At 49.3% G+C, this 26,024-nt stretch overlaps 1 protein-coding gene across 2 annotated transcripts; it reads right to left on the minus strand.

The window, feature by feature from the left end:
• Positions 1 to 2,381: 2,381 nt before the first annotated feature.
• Positions 2,382 to 26,024, minus strand: ST8SIA2 (ST8 alpha-N-acetyl-neuraminide alpha-2,8-sialyltransferase 2; the record flags this gene model as incomplete). 2 transcript variants are annotated; one of them, XM_079541175.1, is made up of 6 exons in its annotated part: positions 2,382 to 2,667; positions 9,854 to 10,147; positions 11,852 to 12,109; positions 12,753 to 12,881; positions 14,742 to 14,804; positions 25,927 to 26,024. In XM_079541175.1, 6 exons carry the CDS (start codon positions 26,022 to 26,024, stop codon positions 2,382 to 2,384), a joined length of 1,128 nt encoding a protein of 375 aa, XP_079397301.1. The 2 variants fall into 2 exon arrangements, with proteins under 2 accessions (XP_079397301.1, XP_079397302.1); XM_079541176.1 differs by lacking the exon at positions 14,742 to 14,804.

A 26,024-nucleotide genomic window follows, 5' to 3' on the forward strand; every position in this document is an offset into this window, starting at 1 on the left:
GGCGTGAAGTTATCCAGCAAGCAGCAGCCCAGTCCCCAAACTCTCCTCACATGAAACAGGCTTTAAAGCAGTCCAGTGGCAGGGGCCAAGGTTGGTAAAGCTGGGTCCCAGCTATTTGCTGGAGACAGAACGGACAACACACTCCCAACAGGGATTTGGATTGGCCACAAGTGTAGCATACAAATAGCCTTGTACCTGCCACAGGTCCCTTCTCTTCCCTTTTCTCCCTATTTAACTGGCGAGGGTGTTTTACAGTCTTACCCCATCAATACATCACAACTGCACATCTGTTTCATTTCTCATATTTTTATTCAAAAAAAGAAGGTTTGCTAACAGCGATCAGTACCGTGGCCCAGGCCCCTCCATACAACAGCTGACTTCAGCAGTCCTGGGCCTTCATCTCCATCCCTGCCTCCTCCGTACCAAACCAGGGACTTCACAACCACTCCTGAATCACGGGATGCTCCTTGACACTTCAGATGGCTTCCACCTTGCAATGTCGCTCTTTGCCTCCTCCTGTCTCAGGAAACCTCAGCAGCTTAAGCAGAGGCTCACAGCCAGATTTAGCTTTATCCTGTCACTAAACTCAGTAAAAAGAAAGTTAAAAAAAAACAAAACAACAAAAACCCAACAACCTAAACAGGTTTAAAAAGCATACATAAAATCAATCATTTTCTGGAGCTGGAAAGAAACGTTCCCCAGTGGCAGATTAGCCCACATTTATCCACTATAAAGTTGCTTACACCTTAATCTTCGGCATCTTCATCTGACACTAATTAGCAGGCTGGAGGTTCCTATGGGCATCATACTGTCTACATCCCAAAACATGAAAGAGAGCTCTTCCTTTTACCACTTGAAGCACTTTGCTTTTAAAGAAACAATATCAAGTATACCAGACCCAGGAGGTACACTTCTTAAACTTCAAAACCACAGTGGTATTAGGAGGCACAAAGGTGCAGAAAACTTGCCAGGAAAGCACTGCAACACAAACCCAGGGCTCGGCTGTGCAACATTATTTGCTCACACACAAATTAAACCCAAATTGCACTCACTGAACCCTGGGCCCACCTGCACTCTGGTACCCATTGCTAATTAGGAGATGAATTGAGGAGGCTATAGAAGCAGAAAATTAAATGGGCTAATCAGACCAATGTAGTTGCTTCCCACAAAAAAAAAAGAACCCCAAATTTACAGAAGAGCCAATGTGTGACTGTAAGAACTTTTTCATATTTAGGGACTCTCAGAAAAGCACGGGAAAAGATTAATTACTTCTTTGACGTTCATTACTGTGCAAGCATCCCATTGAGATCCATCTGACATCCTATTTAACTGTTCGCAGCAACAACTAATTGGAGCTTGAAAGAAAGGCAAGAGCAGGACTCCAGGAACACGGCACAGTGTGCTAGCTCCTTGCAGGGAAGTGAAAATAAATTATTTAGACTTGACAAAGTCCCTTGAAGTCCTGCAGTCTTTCTACTTGGCTGGGTCTCAGGCCCATCGCCGATTTATCAGCAGTTATTTTTGGATGGGGAGAGAAGGCAGGCTGCTTAGCAGGTAGCTTTTGGGAATTTAGAGCTCGTCATACTTATAGTTTTCACGAGCCCTGGCAGATGTTGAGTGTCTTATACTAGAGCACAGTAAGACACTTCATCCTAATGGTGTTGGTTCGCAGCATCAAACCTCCTTCCTGCCACATTCCAGCATCTCTGCTCCTTTCTGCATTGTTCTTTAGGAAAGGAAAACCCATCCTCAAAACTCACCCTCAGCATCCTCCTAACTGTTCGCCCAGCTCATCCAGCGAAGGCTGCATCCCCCCCAGGGCCGCTCGCATGCCCACACCACTTGGAATGAGTCTGCGTGCCACTTTGCCGGGCACCGGGTCCTGCAGGGCAGGAGATGGCTCCTGAGCTGTGAGAGCCGCCAACAAACCTTCCCTGCCCACCCCGCTCCCTGCCCCTTCCCTCCCCGAGCACGGAGCCAAGAACGTGCCGGCAGCGGCGCTCTTGGCCGAACAAACTAACTACCAACCTCAGACCAGTCACAACAAACGGCTGAACGTCTACCCGTCACCTAACATACCCTCAAAAACCAAGGTCACCATCACACGTCATGGACGTAGATCGAACGCCTGGCCCAGCCCAGCAAACCCAAGGTTTCACCCAGGCTGGGCCCTCCAGATGCTCACGTATGTCTCCTACCCGTTCCTTGGTGAAACACCGAACAGTTATAATACTCAGGTCAATATATATAGGTACCACGTATATATATTTGTGCCGCTGCTCTGCGCATTAACAAAGACACCCAACCCCACTGGGCTCCTTTCTGCCCCCTCCCCGTCCTGCCCCGGTTGTGCAGCCTGCAGGATCGCAGCCGGGGCCGCCCTACGTGTCCCCCTCGCATTCCCCTACAGTCAGCTTCAAGGCTCCCTGCTGGTGCAGAGTCTTTAAGGCTTTGAACTCCAAGGGCATGGTGTGCGGGCTGGCCTGCGAGGTGTAGCCGTACTTCAGGCTGTCATAGTAGTGGTACTTGACTGGCTGCTGGTTCTGGTCCAGGGGGAATGGCCAAAATCCGTAGAGATGGATGCGGTTGCAGAAGCGAGTGGCCAAGGTGTACATGAGGAGGCCAGTGGTGGGTCGCTTGATGTGCACCTTGTTGGTCAGCCAGTACCTGCAAGGGAAGAGCAGAGAACCTGTCATCCCCCGGCAGCCAAAGCTTGTGTCTCTCACTTTTTTTCTGTGACTGAGATATATTGGTGATTCAAAGTGAGAGGTTTCTGACTAGCAGAAGAGTTCTCCATGCCAAGAAAGCCTCTCTAGGGGTTGCTTCATGAATAAGCATCTCCTGCTCTCTGTCTGGCGGTTACATCACGCGTGTTGCTATGGCATTGAAGCATCTCACGTCTTGGCAATCCTTTATGAAAAACAAATTGCTTGCAACGCTGGCCTTCAGTACTTCAGCCTACAATTATCTTCCAATCAACCCAGGAGATCGATACCACAGAGCAAACCATCCTCACGTCAAGTAGACTCCAGCAGCCCCTTCCTTGAAGCAGACACTCACACACACACAGCTGACAGTTTTCATTGATGAACGAAGATTTACTGACAGTAAACACAACAGGGCTGCAAAAACGTTTGCCTTTGAAGAAAGGGTCAGCTGGCTGAGAGAGCTCAAGCATACCACTGTGCTCCCGTTATACCCAGCCACTGCTCTGCAATCCTGTGTCAAAATACATCAGAAAACTAAACAAAGTCAGTCCATGAAATATGCACACCACAATATATCTGCCTACTGTAATATACCACACCTACCATGATACACCACGCCTACCACAATATACCACATGCCATAGAGATCAGACAAACTCACTGGCAAACTGTGCTAGTTTTTATGAGGGATGGCCAAAAGAAAGGGGGAAGGAGGCATCTGATAGCTATGCATGAGCAGAAATAGCATCAGCAGAAGTATTTTGGAATGCTGATAAAAGTTACTGCAGTATCAGCACCCCTGTACTACAAAGTTTCCAGTGCCAGTGCTTTACTGCATGGACAGCTTGTCCAGTTTGCTCAGCAGGAAAGCACTGTCAGATGAGGAAATACAGAATGGAGAAAGTTGGGGTAGTGGAAGAGGTCCCCAGGCATGTTCCTTTCTCCCAAAATATGATTGATGCCACCACTGCCTGTCTGAGCCTTCACCACGGGGTCTGCCAGCAGATTACTTATGGTGGGTATTTCAAAGGGACCGGGTGCAGGAGATTGAGCATGAAATGCATCTCCTTCCTCATTCACACTTCCTGCTGGGCTCCCCAGGGTCTGGGGCTCAGAAAGCGGGAACCCACGGGAGAGCAGAGCCATAATCCTGCAAATTAGCTTTTCACAAAAGCCATTAAAATTTAGCAACCAAGGCACAAAATGTACTCGTTTGTTCTCAGCTAGATAAGAGGAAAATTGACTTTTCTGGTGAATCAAATTCCAGAGGCAAGGGCGGGGGACAGCAGAGTTCATGGGGGTCTAACACCCCAGGGCTGGCCAATAACGGGTATGTTGTTTTAGGGTGGAGGTCCTCCTCACCTATCTCTCTCCTCAGCATCCAGCATGAAAGAGGAAAAAAATACTAGAGGGAACAAACACAATACCCAGCCCCAAGGATTGAGCTATGGCGCAGCCAAGGCTGCAGCGGTGCTGAGGTCATCTTAACCCACAGGTGGATGAGACAGATTCCTTGATTGCTTTCAAGGTAATCACACCAGACTCCTGATGTGTGCAAAGAAAGGGAGGATATCACGGCCACTTAGCCGTTCAGTATCACTGAATTAGGATACAGCAGGCAGCAGGGAAGCCACCTGGGAAGAGCTGTCCTGTCAGTGGGCCTGCTTTAGGGAAAGACACAAACCACCACTGCACCTACACATGATGCCCATGGGACATCTCACTTCACCATCACCACCTGAAGCGTATTAACAATGACAAAAAGGATTGGGGGCAACCTCAGAAGAGCCCCACTAACAAACGTGCACAACTAGAATCAAAAGCAGCTCTCTAACACAACAACCCAAAGCACACGTGGCAGCTGAACGCTCCAAGCTTTCCAACAACATCAGGGTAGGAACCAACTCAGATGCTTAGAATGAAAAGAATGGATGCCATACATAACGCATGATGGCCAAACCAGACCACTGACCACATCACAGCATTTGCAATTTGTTTCTTAAACAGTGAAGGTGGGAAATAGTTCGGGGAATACTTTTTAACAACCCATTTGCGATGGAGTGTAAGAGCTATGCAGGAAGATCTCATCTTCCCACCATTGGAGACTGTGGTCACATTCCCAGTATAGCGGAGAACAGCTGGGGATGGAAATAAAACCTAATTAATTTTGTAAATCCAAATGAGGTTGTCTGGGCGCACATGGGATGCTGTGTCAACAGCGCACCTTTAATATGTGAGGTCCAGGATTTTAATTAGGAGGAAAGATAATCTTGAAGCAGGCAGTAATTATTTTTCAAACTGGCTACACCAATCACCATAACTATTAATTGCAACATTTTATGGAAAGAGACAGCAATTAAAAGGGAAGAGCAAAGAGCAGTCCTAAAACTCAATGCCTCCTTTCTCAGAGCCTTTGCCCACGTGCTGACCTCCTTCAGAACCAGTGTAAATAAACCCCAGGGGTGCGAGCAGCTCTGGAGGTGGTTGGGCACCCGAGTGGGATGCAGCCACGAGCAGGGAGCTGAGTGCTGCCAGGCAGAAATTGCCTGAGACAGCTCTTGTTTGGAGGATCATGATAATGACAGATGGGAAATGCCACCACAATCATCGAGGCCATCTTTTCTAAGGAAACAGGCCAGACATGGGCCTGAGTACCTGAACTAATACTTGATGGCAGCTAAGGATGGAGGCTTCAGAGTGAGCAGCTCAGAGTACTGTGCTAGTGGGTGGGTGCATCCCAATGCATCCAAGAAAACCCTTGGGTAATGTGCTCTCCACAGGCGAGGGTTAAATTGCAGGATAGAAGAAGTGAAAATCCATCACACTGATAAAATGAGTAAAAGCAACCCAGGTCAATGAAGAAATCAAGTTTCAGCGGCCTCAGCTGCATTATTTCTTGATACAAATCAGAATAGCTGAAATAATGCAATTTCAGACCTTTTTCAAACGGCTTACTCGTAGAAGTGTGATACAAACACAAGCTGTTGTGGAGGTGCTAGCCCCTGCCTGTCTGAAGCACGTTATCAGTCTGCCACACACATCCTGCTCCCATTAATGCTCATGAAAAGCTGTCTGAAGGCAGCTGGAGACAGCACCCTGAGGGCACCCTGTGCTCCCACTGCTGCATGCTAGGACCCACTGGTACCAACAGGGAACAGCACAGGATGGAAACAATGCATGGAGCCAGGAGAGAGACCAATATCCCCCTGTTGGGCTGTGTGTCTAGTTTCCATCATTAATTCCACCAAAATAACCAAGAGCTGCATACACGTCAGTACTGGATGGGTAAAAAAAGCAGCTGTCCCCCCTCAAGTCTTGTCCAGGAGTGCAAAAGCTGGACGTGGAGTAGTGGTGGGCGTCATCTCCTGGTCGTGGTATCTGCAATGCCAGTTTTAACACACATGGTACCCAACACCCATGAGTTAAACTATTTCCACATAGACTGAACATGAGGAATGCAGCCGAAAAAGGATCATTCTGTTTCTTTCCCCCTTCCCTCCTGCACTTTTCCACTTCTTTTTACAAAGAAAAGCCTAAATCTTCTTGATCAACTGGAACAAATCAAATGTCATGGGGACTGTGTGTAAACACACCACAGCTTGGATACAACGTGCCTTATTTCCTTGTGCAGAAGCAAGAACGATGGCTCACACAAGGGGTGGTAGTCCTCCATCCTGTTCCATTCATACACTTGTGAGTCATTATTTCCCCTCCCCGTGCACCCTGTAGCTGTCTGTGTCTCTCACTTGACAGCTCTGCCCTCAGCGAGGCTGCCAGATAGGCACTGTCAGGATGCAGGCAAGGAGGGACCAGAGGAGGGTTTCCATCACGGCCAATGGATGGGAAAGGCAACCTCAGAGCACTACCGTGCTAAAAACTCAAAGGCTTAGATGTCGTTTGGGTGTGGGACCCAGGGAGACATCCGAAGCAAAGATAAATCCACCTTACATCCCACCAAGCTGGCTTTCTGAGGACAGGTGGCAGAGCTGTGCTATGGGAGCTGTGGACTCCAAGCAGGGCAGTCGCTGTCACGGCGCACACACGCAAGCTGTCAGGGCTGTTTGGCTGGCAAAGCTAACGGGATAGCTGGAACACTTATCGATTTTCTTCTTTCAAGAAGCTCTTAATAAAATCTTACGGGATTAGAACTGGTTACTGCCAAGGGACCCCTGTGATGGACACGGTGAGAAATGCTAGAGTAGATAATACAAAGCAAACAGAAACGCGTCCACAAATTCTCCGCAAGATGCAATAGTCGGACCTCCAGGTACAATTCTTCCCTCTGCCTCCTGCATTTCATGTTATTTCTCTAACAAAAGCTGCCTGGCAATAGGGATTACAAGGCTTTTTGGAGACATTAGCAGATGACTCCTAACGGGCTCACCTGCTTCCCTGCCAGAAGACAAGTGCTGTACTTGCAGGGTGTGTTGCTCAGGAGACATTTTAGAAAACCTCTTAGAATTGAGTCACACACCCCAAAATGCATGGCAACGACACTGGAAACAGGCACCTTAGCTAGTGACTCTGTTTCATTGCTTTCATGGTTTGCTTCTGAGCTCCTCCATCAAAATGCCGATGGCTTTCCCCATTACTGGCAGGCAGGGAGCAGAGCTGGTGAGTTTAACAGTGTGAAAAATGCCTCGGTCCTACGGCACAGTTATCCAGAAGCATCAGCACAAAAGCTATCAGCAAACATTTAAGACACCAGCAGAGCTAGGAAGGTGATGTCTCAAACGGTGCTGTTAAAGAAAACAGAAAACAAATGCTTTCTATTTATCTCAGCAATACACTCTCTACAAGTGCCACAAATGCACTGCAAATTATAGGAAGAAGTGTTTGATTGCCACTGGAACGCATCCTGGTTTGGGGGAGAGCAGAGCAGGACAATAAGCACTGTGGTTCAAGGAGGAGTCACGAACTCACAAATATATTTCACTGGAAGTGAAGGAAGAAGAGTAAAGGCAAAGCTTTTGTGGCTGAATTGAAGTTGGCTGAGATAAGGTTAGTCTTTGCACAAAGTGCTATTTCTACAAGAAATAATAAAATATCTAAAAGAGTCCCTTAGCTGAAAGACTTTGCCCATTTCTTTGTGACTTCCAAATCAACTTAGGGCAGATTATAAATCAGGGGCAGCTTTATCCAGCAAAGGAAAAGAGACAGCGCTGGCACAGCAGCACACGAGGGACATTGTAGGAACTGGGCAGTACCACAGAAGACAAATAAGTGAATTCCTAGTGATGCTGATACTCCCACAGCCCAAACTACATCATAGGAATGATGCCAAATGGTCAAAACAACCCTACGGGTATCTGAAAAACTCCCCAAGATTATCAGCACCCACCCTCAACTGCGACCAGCTCACTCATTACTGCCTGAATCGCTCTTAAATCCATCCCAGAGCCCAAACCTGAAGACAGTGCACCAAAGATAACATCAGTACTGATACTACACTCGACAGAGCCCTTTGCACCCCAGCCTTGGAGGGGTCCTTCTGCACAGCCCCTTAGCCAGGCTACAGCTCACAGAGTCAGCTTTGAAGTGATCCCATCACTTCTGGCTAGCAACGGGGCTACAATATTAATTATAATCACCATTAACCAGTAGCATCCTTGCTTTCCTGCTGCTGGGCTGAGAGGCAGGAGGGGAGGGCAGGCAGCAGCTCCCTTGGCTTGGAGGACCTGATGAGGATTAGCACTGCCCAGCACCAGCTGCACACTCTGCCCTTGGCTGCTTCCCTCAGTGCAGCACAAGCCACCTTTCCCACTGCCCTGCTCCAATTAAGGGCTTTCAGGACTCCAACCAAGAGGGGTCTCCTGTGCCTTCCTTCCACACAACCCCAGGGCTTACCACCATCCATTCAGCCACCAGCAGAGGTCCAGCTGCCCTGTGGGCACTACATGGGGACAACGTGATGCCAGCCAGGAGCACACCAGGACGGTGCCAGGGGATGAGCAGCTTTGGGGGTTCCTCTGCCTCCACAGCAAAGCAGTGCCCAGCTCCTGGCAGCCCTGCAGAGCTTCCTGCGGGACGTTCCTGGCACCAGGAGAGGTTGCCAGCACAGGATTAGCAGCCTGTTGATTTAAAGGACTTATTACAGGAGCTTAATTCTATTTTGACAGATAAAGTAAGTCAATTACAGCTAGAAATAGCTCTGAATTTGGGTTGTTTTCCCCCCTTTTCTGTGAGCACAACGTTGTTCCCCTTCTCTTTCTTTACCTCAAAGCCAGAATCTTCTGTAAAAAGCCTCTGAGGCCCCAAGAAATCTCAAACAGAAGCACTTGAGGGCAGACCCAACTTTTCTCACCCCTTATTACTGCCTGGGATTGACCAGATCCTTTTGGCTGGCTCGTGCTGGGGACAACCCTAAGAGCACCCCCAATGCCTTGCAAGTTCAAAGAACAGAATGGGTTGTAAGGGGCTTTGAAGATCGTCAGGATGCCTTGGAAGTTCATTTAAGATGAACAATGCAATTAGCACTATCACAGGTACCCATGGGCTACTCAGGAACTTCTGAGCTTCTTATTGACTCCCCCATTGTCTCTGCCCCCCTATGAGCTCCCTGGTACAAAGGAGCTAAGTGAGATTTCCACACATGCCTCAGGCACACGCTGACAAACCTTGTCACCAGCTCAGCTGGCCACCACACACATTTCTCCTAGCAGAGCCCTAGCTGTGGGATGGGGAGTTATTGTGACGATATCCAGGCTTACAGCCAGCAAAGCACAGGCAGATTCAGAATCACAGAATGATAAAGGTTGAAAAAGACCTCTAAGATCATCTAGGCTAACTGCCAACCTACTCACACCATGGCTGCTAACCACGTCCCTCACTGCCACATCCCCACAGTTCTTGAACACCTCCAGGGATGGTGACTCCACCACCTCCCTGGGCAGTCTGTGCCAGTCCCAACCACTCTTTATGAGAAAAAACTTTTCTTAGTACCCAACCTGGATATTTAGGCTCGCCCTGTTGCATAGCTAGAAGACATTATATTCACAGAGCAGAGCAAGGGGTCCTGCTTGCACCAGACTCCAGCCCACATCGAGGGACCAGAGTCCACTTAAGGGAGCACAAATGCAGTGACTGCTCTCCTGCTGGGGAAGCTCACAAAATCCCAGCTCTGAGCACATCGACCACGTTCTCACCCCCGGACGGCGTGCAGCAGGCGCAGTGAGGGGTAGGCAGTCCTGACGTTGATGTGGTGTTTCAGGATGAGCTCGTTAACCCACTCCACGCGCTCTTTGCCCCCCTTGGCCATGAAGGCAGGGATCCAGAGGATGCTGCCGTTGAGGCTGTGCAGGCGCTGCAGCAGCTTCTCCCGCCACGTCTCGTTCACCAGGTCCTCGAAGGCTCGCTGGATGACTGATGGGTTCATGGTCACCAGGTCCGTTTTCGTGCCCACGTCCTGCGAGTACTCCTGAACAGGAGCCAGGTTGCACCTGCAAGTGGAAATACCCAACAGCCCTTAGTGACGGGTGTGACAGAGGACACTGACAAGTGTCGCAATGGGTTGATGCTAAAAGCCAGAGCAGCGACAGATGTGTCTGTTTGCTCTCGCTTTTGGAAGGTGGCAGAGGGAGAATGAGGTCTTGCAGTGAATTAGAGAGGCTCTCACCTGGAAGCACTGAGCCATCCCACCATCAGGTTATCATTCCTCAATGCACCAAGATGTGTGTGCACGTGTCACCGGGCAGCGCTTATAATGCATGAAGATGGTGGGTGGGTTTAAATGGGTCTGTATCTCTCCTGGTGCCATTCGAAAATAAAACACAGCAACAAACCTTCCTGGTTTGCTGCCACAGCAGGTTTGAGATGAAATGGCTTTTCCCATGTGGCAGCAGCTTGGGGTCAGGTGGGACACACAGCACAGAGAGCCGATAGTGCCCCAAACACCAGCTGGAAACCATTACCTGCTCATGCACAGGAGATGGGCTTAATGCCTGCAGCCTCCCTTCTCTCCAGGAATAGCAATGTGACACCCACAGCCCTCAGCCTGAGCCTTGCTAGAGTAACATTATCCCAAACCCCTTCTTCTCTGCAGTCAGTGAGTCTCTGCTCACAGCAGCCTCAGTGGCACCAGCAGTGACAATGACACCCGTGGGTGATGGATGCCAGGATGTGTGCTGATGGACGCTGTGACCTTCAAAACCCAATTGCACTCTGTCATTTTAATAGGTGTCCCTTTGGGGCTCTACAAGCCTGGGGGGGCTACGAGGGATGAGGATGGAAGAGCAGTGGGATAAACCACCAGCAACCCCTCCTCCATTATATGGGGTTTTGTGCAGCATGCTGTGCTCTCCAGTGGTGTTTTATAGTGAAGTTACAGTAGTTAACAAGCAGGAAATGCATCCTAACCATCTGTCTCCATAATCAGCCATTACTGCTCTTTTCCCCACTTTACAGTTGGGGAAACAGAAAGAAAACCAAGCAAGTGGCATGCTGGGCCTGGAGCCCATCTGACCCACTCACTGCAGGAGTCAAATGGCTGAAAATAAACAGAGCTGTGTGCTGGACTGAGCCCACCAGGCATTGCCCACCAGGTTATATGGCGGAGGAGACATCACTCAACATCCTGATCCTATCCCAATACCCAGTATAACTTTTCTCATGCAGTTTTGCTGCCTGACACAAAACCCCCTCCCTGTACTTTGCCAGAGCTGAGTAAGTGATTTGCTCCCTTGCTCAGGTTCTATTTAAAGGTGCAGCTGACACGGCCCCATCCCCCCGTGGGCAGAAGGCAGCAGCTGGCTGTAAGCAGGGGACATTATCCTCACCCCTATGTCACACAGGGACTGACTCTGTGAGCTGCTGATGGATTGGGCTGTCCTCATAATAGACTTGCCAGAAAGCAAAAGTCTGCAAGCCCATAAATCATCCGTGGGCTCCCACAGCTGAGGGATGTGCATGGGTGCTGGGGATGAGAGAGCAAGCGTGCACCTCTTCTCTGCTTTGAGCATCTTCTGACGGAGATGGGGTGGGGATGGGGACCCACCACCGCAGGCCCATGGGGCACTGTGTCTGCAGGGACACCAGCACCAGGAGCAGAGGCACTGAAGCATGGTGTTGGCATTGCTAAGCTTTATACTTTCACCTCCCCAGGACCCCAAACCCCCACGCTCAGCATGCAGCACGATGTGCCCTACCTGATGACAAAGCTGTGTGTGTCGATCTCGGGGCCACAGCCGCTGCCCAGCAGCACCCCTGAGTTGCCTACGATGGCACAGGAGGGGAACTGCTTGCCCTTGAGGGGAGAGGTGCGGGGCAGCAGCTCATAGAGGTTCTGCGAGACGTTCATGGTGCTGTCCCTGTCAAAGACGTAGTGGATGATGTCCCCAGGCTTCAGTGTCCCCTTCAGCACGGAAATGTCCTTCTCTGCATCCAGGAACTTCAAGATCTGTTTCCTGAGGACAGGGAAGAGATGGCCCCATCAGGTGATGTACAGAGATCATGGAATCAGTCAGACTGCAAAAGACCACTAATGTCACCCAGACCAACCATCAACCCACCCCCACCATTCCCACTGACCACATCTCTCAGTACTACGTTCTTGAACACCTCCAGGGCCAGTGACTCCACCACCTCCCTGGGCAGCCTGTGCCACTGCATCACCATTCTTTCTGAGAATTTTTTCCTAATATCCAATCTGATAATTTGGGTAATACAGAAGATGGCCTCTTGCTTCCCATTTGCCATCCAGGAACTGCAGGCAAACAGCTAGCTCCAACTGGATGCCCTCTTCTGCCCAACCCAGCCCCTCCAGTGGGTGTTCCCCCATTGCTGGGGTTTCTGCATCCACCCTGGGCAGAGCAGTAGCACCCCAGTAGCACATGGTTGGGAACTGGGGCTTGAGCAAGGCTGCAAGGCCAGCTGCTTTAGCCAGAAACTCATTTCCAAGCGATAGCTTACAGATATGAAGTCTAGCTCAGCAGGAGATAAGCTTTTTATTTCTTCCTTGACTTCTTTAGATGATATACAGAGGCAATTTGCCAGCTTGCACTGGAGAGGACCAGATCTGTCTCTTGTCCTATAGGTAATTACCAGTACCTGATCTTCAAAGAGAGTGTCTGGTTGTGTCTCCATTTGGATGAGGCTGGTTTAATGTTGTGCTTAATGCTTTCATTACTTCTGTCAACAACAGCTGGAGATGAAGAGTCATTTATTACTACTTCAGCTCTAGAGAAAAGAGAGATGGAGGGAGAGAGACAGGATCCGTTAGCATCCCAATGGCATTTCTAATCACTGTCTGAGGCTGTGGCTGCTGGAATTCAAACTTCATCAGAAAAGCAAAATGGTAGTTATTACCCAAACAAGAACTGAAAGCCTGTTTGTATTCTGCTACACTCAAGCAGACACAAATCCTTAAATTCCTGCTTGCTCACACGAACACAGACCTACAAGTTTACATAAAACACAATCACAGATGTCGGGCTGGAAGAACGCATGCACATGGAAGCAGGAGCTCTGCAGGCAGGCTGAGACGCAGAACCCCAGACTTCACCGAGAGATTGGTTGTGCCCCAAAGCTCAGCTCCAGGTTAAAAACCTCATGAGAGAAGTGCAACCTGCAGTTCACCCAAGGGAGAAATGAGTTTAACTGAGCTGCTGGCTCTGCTTGTGAGATTGGATACGTGGAACCCAAATGGGGATGTCGGCTTGCAGATCACTTTTTTTTTTTCTCCTGTTGAAGAAGAAAAAGATTTCAGCATCCGTACTGCCTGCTCCATGGCCAGAAATGAGCACGGGGATGAGGAACAGCCACATAAACTCCCACTGTGGTTTCGAGATGATCACTGGGAGACCCCAGCTTTTAATCCCTGCTCTAAGAGGCAAACGAGCCCCAGCACTTCAGTGCAATTTACATCAAATGGCATAAATTAAAGGAGCCTCTGCATATTTGATTCCAGCCAGCCCTCCAAAGAGAATTACCAAGCACCTCATCAAGAAGCTGCGCATGTGTCCGCAGCCCCAAAAAAGCCTTCACACTTCAGAGCACTCTGAAAAACACACAGCCAAAAGCACTTGCTACCAGCTGAAGGGAATCTCCCTCTGTAGTGCAAAGGGCTTCTTCCAGCTGGGGAATGGTCTCTAAATAAATACACTGATAAAAGGCAGGTGAAGCCTAGGGAGTGAAGAGAGGGGGATGTGGGGCAGAGCTGGTGGCCTGGGCTCATGGCAATGCATGCTCCTGGGAGCACATCTCCAGCCCTCAGAAGGTGCTCCTGGGGGACACTATGGCTCCAAGTACGTAACGTTGCAGAAGGGAAATGAAATGTGTTCCTCAAGGCTGTTTATAAAGGCTGGCTGCCAGAGTGTCGGTGTGTGCTTGTACACACCAACGCTACAGGACCTTCTCCAGAGGTTGTTTCCCACTCTTGCATTTTGCCACACCATCTCATGCCTTGCAAAAAATTACTACAAGGTGTCAGTGTCAAAATCTTAAAGGAAACGAGTAAAGAAGCCTTGGGAATAACGATTTTTTGGGGTCTGTTTTCTGTGTTTTGATCACGCCTTGTGACGTCACCATGGAACAGCACTGCCCTGTCTTTCTTGAGTGGTGGTGTTGAGCTTCGCAACCGCATCACTCGGTAAGGCTGGGATGACACAACACCATCATAACAATAACACAGACACGGAATGAAGCTGTGATGCCACGGAATGACTGCAATGAAGCAACGTTACCCAACTGCATTACGATAAAACCGAATGGAGTTCTGATGTCAAAGCAGCTCTCTCTCCCCTAATAGCACATAGTAAAACTACGCAAATGGCAACTCTATCACTGACTTATTTTCACAATAAGTAACTCTCTCATTCTCTCAATCACCACAACTTGCAGATCCTTGGTTATTTGCAAATGATTATTGCACTGAGCTGGGGGAGGAGGGGGGAGAAACGATTAAGAAAATGCAAAGCAGAAGTGAAAAGAAACAGATACATTTGCTAAATAAGACCAGCACTATCCAGCAAAGAGGAGAAGCAGATTAATAGCTGCCTTACAGCAAAAACAAATGAACACAAAATCTAATTTACAAACCTATTAGATTTGCTATGTAAGCTGTTCACAGCTGATCTGATTGTACCTCTGCCTCCAGAACTCCTGCAAGACAAAGGAAATGCATTATTTATAAACCCAGCTCCTCTTTGCCAAGCATTGTTCAACAGTCAAGAGAACCTGCTCCAAAGGGCTCTGAGCTGAGGCAGGGCTCACACCCCACCCTGTCAGAGCGGAGATGTCCTGATGCCTGCAAAGGCCTTTTCACACTCACTGTCACCACTGCCCTGCTGCAACTGTAGAACTGTTACAGCAAAAGAGCTCCTACCCAACCGAATGAATAATACCTGCGCTCTCTAATCAGCCATCAAAGGCATCTGCTTTCTGCTGTCAAAGCAGCATGCAGCCCATAGGTTGCATTAGATACATTTCTTCTTGTTTCTGTTTTTACAGATCAGGCGGGAGTAGTGCCCAGAGTTCTCCTTCACCTCTGAGCTGACAAGGGATGTCCCTGTCCTACGGTGAGGACCAACTGACCAACCTGGATGGGATTCCAGGTCTTCCTCCTGGAGAATGGAAGCCATTGTCCTTCACTGAAGACCGCCCAGCATCTCCACTCTAACCAGAATGAGCCTCTAGCCTCCTGGGAGACTTGCAGAGACCCTGTCCTCACTGTGCACCTTCTGGTGACACCATGCAGACCCAAGGCCCTGCTCCTGCTCCCTCTGATCCCGCTGGTGCCCTGGAGTCCCCAGTCTCACATTTGGTGTAAGCAGGCTGGAGCTACGAGGCCAGCTCATTCACAAGCTGGGCTTGAGACCTTGAGTGCCACTGCCAAGGAACGGCACAAGGAGGGCATCAAACCTCCCTGAGCAAAACAGTGCCAGTGGAAAGCCCAAAATTCCAACACCAGGCACTGGACTGATGCTGTAACAAAGGATGGGTGGCACCAAGCCTCTTCAGAAACCTGAGTCACTCATTCAACCCACCAATCCTCAGTTCAATGAATACAATCTCGTCCAGCATTTAGATGGCTGCAGAGCCCCTTCCTGATTCAGCTCACTATTTTTTAACAGGTCACAAAGAACTCTTACCCTGCTTTCAGGTGATGCTCAGTGGCAGACACATTTCAACTGCCACGTACCCACTGCTCTGTTTTATTGTTTCCATTGTACAGATATCCACATGAACACGCTCATAAAGAGAACCAAATTGTTTTCCAGCAGAAATATTATTACCTGGAAATATATATCTTAATGAAAATGTATCTCAGGAGTATTTTATTTCTAGTAGAACTGAAAAGATCCCAAATGCATTAGACACAAATGAAATAGTGAGCATGACCATTTGGTAGCATTAAAAAGATTTTCAGGCTTGTGGGATGCGATGTAAACCCTTTAGTTAAGCTGAGTGCAGCCCTCAACACTGCATAATGTGAAACCTTTGGAAATGCCACAAAGGTTGTCCCTTCTCTCCCTCCTGCAGAGACAATCTGTGGCCAAAGCCATTGAGATTCTCCCTCTGACACTCTCCTTTTCCCTTTGACAAACCTGAGAGCCAGTGAGCTGTTTCAATTTTTTTTTTTTTTTGGTGTATCAAGGGAACAGCAGGACTAGCTTATTCCTAGAGCCTACTGGCATTTAACAAGCCTCTGCTTTAATGGGGTTCACCGCAGGGTGTGGGAGCAGGCAGGATTAGCGTGCAAACCACGCAGCCTTTCAGAGACGTCTCCTCTGAAGGAGCCTTCCAAATGGGATTCACACTCCTTCACACTTGCTGTAAGAGAGATAGGGACTGGATTAAGGGCTTAGAAAAAGAAATGCTGCTCCCTGATAAGTTCTGGTTCACCATTTCTGTGAAAGGGAGTGGGAGGGAATCACAGAAATCAGGAAGTGGAGAAGACTTCTTAGCTCCATCCCATCCATGCTCTGTCATCATCAGGATCTGAAGCATCACAACGTATTATTCAAATGAATTTATCCAGTCTAAGCTTCATGTGCCCTCAGTGACAGCCCCGTGCATGCTTCCTCCCAAAATTCAAGCAGGCTCTGGAGCTGCTGGATGCAGACAGATAAGCTGGGAGCCGTGGGATGAGGCACTGCTGTGGGTTCCCTGGTACCCAAAAGGGCAAGGAAACGCTGCCTTCCTCTCTGGGTACTTTCAGGCTCTATATCCTATTATGACATGAAACTGCTATCCTACATGAACACGGAAGGGATGGCTCATTGGTGCTGGAGTGAGCAGGGCTCTGCTAGCCAACGCCTGGCTCAGCAACAGTGGGGCTGCTGTTGGCAGGTACCTGAATGCTGGCAGTGATGCTGCTCCCTGCACCAGGCTCGGCTCCTTTTTCCAAACCACAGAGATACAGAGAGGTTGGGATATGGTACTTCACTGAAGGTCCAGTCAATCCTAAAACTCTCCTATCCAAAACCAACTGCTTTTCTGCCTTTTGTTCCTTCCTGCCCTACACTGCAACTTTGGGACACCTCCCCTACAATCTCCCTTAGCGCTGAGCCATGATTGACCCATCCAAGTATTCAGCTCAGCCCTCCAGTGGCTCAAAATGCCTGCAGTTCAGCCAAACACAATATTTTCCAATGTCTGCCGTAGCCTCCAACAAAGGCAAACCACCTGTACCACCTCACCATCCCATCTGGGAAGAGGCAAACATTAAGAAATGAAAGGCAGTAATTAAAGAGGCCTGTGTAAAAGCAACCAACAAACAAACAAAGCCCATTTTATTACATCTCACTGACCTGGAGTTTCAAATCTCTCGGCATCAAAAGGCGAAGACCAACCTTGATTAAAATTGCACAGATAGGCATTGATTTTGAAAAGCTTTCTACGGCTACACCGTGTTTAGATTGAATTACTTTATTAATCTAGTTGTTATCAGTTTGACTGTATAGCCAGTCCCACAAAATACCAACCTGCTCCCTAATCCTATTATTTACAAAACGCTCTCCTTTTGATTTCTGCTTGGATGTTTTCCAGCGATAAGTCACGTCTATACGTGCTAATGCCATATTACTGGCTTACACCATCCTTTCTCATTTTTGCCTCGAGATTCTTCAAGCTGAATTTTGACTATCTAAGATATTATATAGGTCAGGAATTTCTGTGCTCGGTTGCAAAGTGGCACTGATTCATATATCAGAGGATAAGAAAGAAAAATAATCTTATGATTCAGGCCCAAATTTTCTTGGATAAAGAATTCTTGATATACCAGGTATGCAAAGACTTTTCCATTTCCTGTCAACCAATGGGTTGTTTAAGGTTTTTGTTTCCCTTTTCATCACTGTCTTTTCTTAAATAATAATCTTAATTGTCGCTTGGCACAGTTTGGTCTTGCTTTGAGCCATTTTGATACATGAAACTAGAGCTCCTCTGACTGAACAAGTAGGTCACACAGCCTCTTTGGGTGACTGGGCCTCCAACAGCAGGCTTCACACACCCCTATGTGCAGGCATACAAATTTAAAAATGTGTTATCCATGGATATTTTATAAAGTCAACCCCTGGTTCCTCCTTCTTTCCAGAACAGAATACACACGGGAAGCAGGCACAACATGCATGAATGGTCCAAGGACACAAATTCTGAGCACATCATGAGCTGCATCTGCACTTCTTGTAGAGCAAATGTTCTACTCTACCATGTTGGGTCGCCTTCCCAACCTTGGGCAAGACAGGTTACCCCAGCTCTCATCCATGGAAAACAGAGCTAGTAGCATCTACATGACCCACTGTGGGACTGTCAAACTAAATGTATTCATCCAAATTCCTCAGAAAGAGAGCTCAGAGCTCCTGCTTTCTCTGAGGAGTGTAAATGAGCGATACCCACTCATTGAGTCTTCACAGCCCTCATGTGTTAGGTGCATGTTATGATTTTGGGATGGTACTGGGGAAGTGGCTTGGCCAAAATCACATGGGTAACCCCATATGCATGCACAAAAGGCAGAGCCTGCAGCATGAGAACTGGCTGCCACCTGTGTGTCTCCCACCCTGGAAATCAGCTGCTTGCAGGCAGCACCACCTGCCCACCCCCACGTTCCCCTCACTCCAGAAACACAGTTCTCAGGTTTGCTTCTCACCCACCTCCCTGCATCACACATCCTAACACCAGGATGTTTGGTATTTGCAGATCATTCCTGGTGACATTTCAGCAGTTGCTGTTGAGGTTTTCAAGCCAGGGTGTGAAGGGGACTGGGACCTGCCAACGTGTGCCCTCCCAGGGAGCAAGCTTCCTCCCTGGGGATTAATTTGGAGAACATTTCTAAAGCATTCGCCTGCTAGGATGAAAGATCCCGCAATACATCTTGATGAGACATTTAAAATCTCACTTGGATGTGTTTAAAATCTCACTTGTTCATATTGTCACAGCTTGGCAGAGAGAGTGTCAAAAACTTCCTAAATATCAGGTGCTATTTTTGCAGCTCTAAGTTCCACTCTTTCTATCGAGTCATAAGAAGGCATTTCAGAGAATCTGCCCATGTCGGGGCATTCAGGAAAATCACAGAACCAGAGAATGCCTTGGGCTGGAAGGGACCTCCAAGATCATCAAGCTCCAACCCCCTGCCATGGTCTGCTTGCTCCCACCAGTTCAGGCTGCCCTGGGCCCTATTCAACGTGGCCTTGAGTACCTCCATGGAAGGGGAACCCACAGCTCTCTCGACAGCTGTGCCAGGGCCTCACTGTCCTCTTAGTGAAAGATTTCCTTGTAACATCTAATCTAAATCACGCCTCTTTCAAAGCCATCTATCTACTCGTATGAATGTCAGCCTCACCTGCATCACCTGCCCAACCCAGGACCAGAAGGGATAAGGAGTTGGAGGAGCACTGAAGCAGCCCCGCCTGCCGGCTCTGCACCAACTCCGGTGTAAATCAGAGCAGGGTTTGGCTCTCAGCTCTCTGCCTGGCTGCAAATCACTGTGTGCAATCACTGCCAGCATATGCCGAGGGCACAGGAATTGAGATGCATGAGTTTGCAAAACAGAGACACCTATTGCTTATTAGGGAATAAGCCAATTAGGCAGAAATGCTTACGTGACAAAACCAGCAAAGAGGCAGCAGGAAAGGCGCAGCTTCAAAGGTGAAAGGACACAAGATGGAGAAAGGGGATCCCTTTGGGGTAACCAGACCATCAGCACTAAACCCCCATCTCACAGGCTCTGTTCCCAGCCAGACACAGATCAGCCAGCACCAGCTCTCATGTCTGCACATGTCCATCATCATACAATGCTCTTGCTTTGTCACCACTGACACACTCACACATCACACACTCTACTTCTCCCCATCCTGCATTCTGGCAGACCTTACTCCTTCACAGAACCACAGAATCGTTAAGGTTGGAAAAGCCCACTAAGATCCTCAAGTCCAACCATCAACCCATCCCACCGTGCCCATTAGCCATGTCCCTCAGTGCCACATACACCCTTTTCTTGAAAAGTTTCTCTGGCCACGTTAATGAAATATCCAGCACAGGAAAAGCCACAGAAGCAGGCAGAAAGGATCCAAAGAGGCCTTGAGATGAGAGCGTTGTCTGCAGATTTCGATTTTCCCCTCCTGGAGAGGAGAAGAAAAATACCAAGAGTCCTCAAAAAGAGCTGAGAAAGACAAAAGTGTCACTGCTAAAATACCCATGTCTACACTGTGCATTCTTCCTGAGATCATTTTTTAAGCCAGCAGAGCTATTGGAAGTCACAAGCAGTAGAGCATCAGTCTTGCAGCAGATCCTGTCAGCCTGTGCATTCATGCCCTACAAGGCAGAAATTCCAGTGGCTCTTGTAGCATCTTCAGGACAAAGTAAAAGGGAATGGTGCAATATGAAAAGAGCACATTGGAGGGGCTGTAGTCTCCAGGCTCGTTGGAATACTCAGCTCCTCATGTGGTTTCTTCTGTCAGCATCGGCGCTGAGGACCTTTCCTGGGCAGCAACATCCTCTTGGTGCTGTTCTTTTATCCGAGCACCCTCAGTGTCATGTTGGGTACCAGGAGTGCAACTCAACTCGGGACACCAGGATGCACTGAGATGCTCATCAACAGAGCACTCCAAAGCCACACTGTGACAGTGACAATACTGAGCTTTTAAAAGCAACCCAGCCTGTGCTAGATGGGCAGAACCGTGTGCTCAGCATGCAGATTGGCCACACTTTTGCTTGTGGTTTTTTTTTTTTTGGTGTCGTTTGCGATCCTCCCAGTGGATTTCTATATGCAGTAACATGGACCCTGTTTGCAGCAGCAGCAAGAAGAAAGATTCCAGTGCTTCATTTTGGAAAGATCCACTGAACCATCAGCTAGCTCAATGAATCGAACGCCATGCAAACAAGAAACCTGTGAGCACTCAAGAGCAGGACCAGCAAAGTTACTGTGCCATCAGCACTGCTGAACATGCTTCTCTCAAGACCACCACCACCAGGGCTGTTCAGATATACAGCGGGATACAAAGAAAAAAGGCACTGTAAGGATATATATTACATATTATAAGGTTATATATACAATATAAGGTTCTGCTTTCTCTTCTTTTTTCCCCCCACAATTAAAATGCAAGGAGCAGAGCTGTTGACACCGGCCTGCTCCGCCACGGTGTCTGCTGAACGACACCTTAAATTCTGCTCCCACAGTGAATTTGCTGGCCTAGGGAACTCACTCCTTGCAAAAAGAAGCCAGAGAAAAAGCGAAACAATTGCTGCCTAGTATTGTGGTTTGGGCTTATTTCTTGCTGCTGAGGGTGACCCAGGTCCAGAGAAAGCAAATGATGGAGGCAATTAGAGGAAGCCTGTCTTCGAAACAACTGATTTTTATAGCCTGCAGATGTCTTTAAGTAGTTCTGGTCTTGGGGATGAGAAACCAAAACACTTGTAACCAGCAAGCCCAGGGAAAGGAGTGGGAGCTCCTGTGATATGCTCCTCTACAAGATCAAAAGCACATTTGGCATGCAGGTAGGCAAAGATGAACAGATGTCCGAGCAGAAAAACCACTGTTGCTGCAGGCATGTGAACACAGAATACAAGAAAAAAAAAGAAAATAGAGCCTTTTATCAGTGTCCAATTCCTTCCGGATTTAACTCATGCATTTGCAGGTGTAGTGAAAGGAAACAGAAAGCCGACCTGGGCAAGAGGGAAACTTGCAGCACTTGTTGGAGTGTTCTCTTGGTTGCTGTGGTCGCTGGGGTGGTATTGAGCATGACTTGGAAGCTCTGCTGGGATGGAGCAAAGGAGCACTGATGGAGCGAGGGGAGCTGTGCAACCAACCTAGAACTGTCAGGAGGGCTGCCCTGATATTTTCTTTTTCAAATCAGTGCTCCAACATGGGTTTCATTTTCCAGCCTGAAAAAGCATGGAGCTTTTGTGAGAGTTCTGTCCTACCCAATGGACACAAAGGCCTCTCTGCTGACTCCTGCAGAGGCAATGCTCCTTTGGGCCCACTCAGATCATTGGTGGCTCACGTGTGTAAGTGTGCAAAAACCCAGAATAGGGCGCTTTTTTCACCAAAACTTTCTAGTGTAGAGCAAGTCTCAGAGTGATGGTCGGACCAGGTGATCTTAGTGCTCTTTTCCAACCTTAGTGATCCATGACTTGTTACCAGGTGCAGTAAATCACAGCCTGAAGGACTTAAGCAGGACGGTTCCACTGCCAAAAGCGTTGTATGATTGTTGCACGCTACAGACACGTGGAGCAAATGCAGCACCGAGGGAGCAAAACCTCCCGAACAGGCGGGCGTCGGGACAGAGCACACGATGAAAAAGCGGCCCTCTGGGGACATGCTTTGGGGCAGGGCAGCAATATGCGATTCTCCGGCTCCTCGCTTCAAAGCGCTGACAGAATTCCTTCTGTAATCAGGACGGGAAGGCACGCGGTTTGGGCAGGCAAAGAAAAGGTTGGCTCGTTAAGTCCAACCCATTACCCAAGTGTCAAGTGCTCCCTAAGATGGCTCACCGCTAATTTGAGAAGTCACCTGGTGGCAGCGGGTCACCAGCTCCCTCTACAGACAATCAGGCCACAGCCGGACCCCCGCAGGACCGCGACGGCACACGCATAACAAAGAGTGCCTTTAAACTGCCATTGAGGAGCAGAATTGCGCGATAATTATCCCCATGGATGCCGAGCCCTTTGTCTCCGTCTGGCCCTCTCCTCCATCCCGGCTGCCTGGAGAACCGGCAGCGATCGCTTCGCGTTACCCAAAGCATCTCTTTTGTTTCCTTCGGGAGAAACAAAGAGGCAGAAAAGCGCTAGAAAACCCATCAGCGGGCTGTAGCGAAAGTTCAGCAGCCGAACCGGGCGGCTTCTGGGGACCGAAGCGCCAACGACGCCGGCAACGTCTCGGCTTCACCGCATCCCTGCCAGCATCCCCCGCGAGTTGGGATGTGGGTGTGCGGATGGGACACGCAGGACAGGAGAGCAGCACGTCCCCGACACCGCCACGCTGCTGAGTGGCCATCCTTGCCCTCACCTCGACATTTCAGCGTCTCCGCCTGCAGGAAGGGCCGTGCGTAGCTGGAGGAGCAAAGCGGACTCTAACCGCGTTCCTCAAACAGCTCTGCCAGGCAGAGCTTCGACTCCGAGCCCCCTTCACCTGCGATGCTGGGAACTTGTCTGGGCAAACAGCACGAGATATATATATATTTGGTCCTTTTGCCAGTTAATATTACACTCTTACTTTGAACCTAATGAACATTTTGTTCTTTCTTTCTGAGATTTCTCAGTATTCGTAGGTGAGAGAAATACATTCCCCCTTCTCCTACCCGTACAAGGCACATCCTTCCAAAAACAATCCAATTCGCAGGCAGGGGGCAGGGCACGTGTAAAAGTGGGCAAGCTGTTCGCTCCACACAATAATTAGAGAGTGCTTCGATGCCAAGGAAAAGAAAAAAAAGAAAGAGTTGCACCTGCCTGCAGCCCCCAGCCCTGCGTGCCAGGGCCAGCTGCCTGCAATGGGGAGTGCAGAGCAAGACAATGAACCATCACCCAAATAATCTCCATCCGGGGAAGGGCTGAGCAAAAAGCCCTTGGTAATTTCCAAACATCTTTTGCACACTGAGAGGTCCTACAAAACTTTGAGGCTCCTCTGTGCCGTCATGCACATTTTGTCACATGCACTTGTTGTCACACAGTTCCCTTTGCCTACAACTCCTGCTTGCAAGCAATTCTGCTATCATGCGAGCCCAGAAGCTGGCTTTCCTACATCCACAATCATAGCATCATTGAAAAAGACCTTTAAGATCACCCAGACCGATCACCAGCCCATCCCCACCATGCCCACTAACACGTCCCTCGGTGCCACATCTCCACGGTTCTTCAGCACCTCCACAGACTGCAGACTCCACCAACCTCCCTGCCCAACCTGTTCCAAAAAACCACTGTTGAAGCCCAGGAATGAACCACAGACCTTTAGATCTTCCCAGCATCATGCTGACCATCCCTGCACACAGGGATGAGCTGCATTTTGCACCAGGCTCCCCTGCTTAGAGCTCTGAGGTGTGCAATGATCAGTGAGCAGCCCCTTGTGTGAATGGGGTGAAGGAGCTCAGACATGGAGCACATCTGGGATTTCTGATGTAGAGTGGGGATAAAGAAATGTGTGAGAAAAGAGAAGTAAGGAGAAAATGGCATTTTTGTCTTGCTTTATGATTATTTCTTATTACAGCCAGGTCTCACCTTTGCTCTGTGTCCCAGCCCACACTGTAGCTTGTCTACAAAAATCAGCATGGGACTGATGCCCACTTATCAGAGGGCAGCAGATGTGGGGCAGCGCAGGGCTGTGCAGTACACAGGGCTGTGCATGTTGCCTCCTGCACTGGCAGAAGCGTGGTACTGAACGGGCTGCTCGTTATTCCTCTGCAACTCCTCTGACCCTGTTGCTGTTGCTGCCGCTGAACAGTTTGGCAGCACTTCCTCGGAGAAGTACAGCAACAAACTCAGATGCCAGGGCTGGGAGATAAGCAGCCAGCAAACATCCAATTTCCATACAATGTACAGAAAAGAGAGGAGGAAAAAAAAAATAAAAATAAAGAAAGCCACTCACTGGGAATCCCTAATGAACCAGGGGGAAAAGCAGGACGAGCAACTAACAAAACAGAATGGATTTTCAATAAGGGCACAGCAAGTTCTAGCGGACAGATCTAGCAGATAGGAGAGGAGAGAGAAGAAAGAGCCGAAGCAGGGAAAGGTGAGGGGAGGAAAGCAACGGGATCAGAGCAGCCTGTCCGATGGGGAGGATGCTTCCTAAGCATTTCATTTCCTTTATTATTATACAGATGGTGCCAGCTGATTGCAGAGCAATAATCCATCCCGCCTGGTAACCTACAGGCTGGATGCTTCTGGGCACTTCTTGCCTGTGGCACTCAGCACAACACAACAATGAAACAATGACAAACATCCCTGCCTTTCCTTTCTCTTTTCAGCCAAGTGCCAGGTATTTGTTTTGATACCGAACGGTGGAAATGCCACCCGCTCCTATGCAGAAAGAAGGACCCTGTGCCATTACAAGTGCCCCCCATGTTGTCGTGATTATTTGACTTGTTTTCTCACACTGCTGCAATGAGTTCCTCAGGTTAATGCAAATCCTCCTCTCCGTTCCTGTTCCTGTCACTCCCTAATTTCCTAACCAGCCTTCAGAGGTGGTACGGGGTGGGCAGGGCACTGCTCCTCTCCCTAGATTTTGGGGTTCCTTTAGTCTCTGCCGTACAGAGGCACCGGGAAGGGCAATCACCCCCATCCCACATCGCACCCCCTCGCTCGCCGGGCGGGTCCCTTCACCCATCGCCCGGTGCTCCACCACGCCCATCCGCCCGCTCCCCCGGGCTGCCACTCGCCCCTCCATCAGCCCGTCCACACCTGAGCGCTGCCCGCACCCAAAGCCCTCTCTCCGAGCCGCTATCCGCTCCAATACCTCCGAGCAGCCTGCTACCTGCCCGGCATCCCTACCCGGACCTGCGAAGGATCGAGCAGCCCTACCCGGACCGCTATTCAACGCCCCTAAGAGAAGCGGTGCGGCTCCAGTCGGGCTGACACCCCATTGTCCCTAACGGGACCGCCGGGTCCCGCTTCCCACCCGGACCGCGCTGCCCCACGCCGCCCGAACCAACCCCGCTCCCCGCCCGCTATTTCCGCGCTCCTTCCCACTTCTACGAGCGAGAAACCGGGAGAGCCGGAGACAAAGAAACTGTCCGGGCGCACCCCCCCTTCCTCACCGCTCCTCCTCCTCCGGCACCCCTTCCCTCCGTCAATTTACCCGTTCTCCTCCTCGATCTCCGAGATGTCGGCGAAGATGAGGAAGCCGACGAGCAGCGTGAGCAAAGCCAGCGTCCAGCCCCGGCACGGCAGCGGCAT

Source organism: Tetrao urogallus, assembly GCF_951394365.1.
Source record: "Tetrao urogallus genome assembly, chromosome: 11".
Lineage (NCBI taxonomy): Eukaryota > Metazoa > Chordata > Aves > Galliformes > Phasianidae > Tetrao > Tetrao urogallus.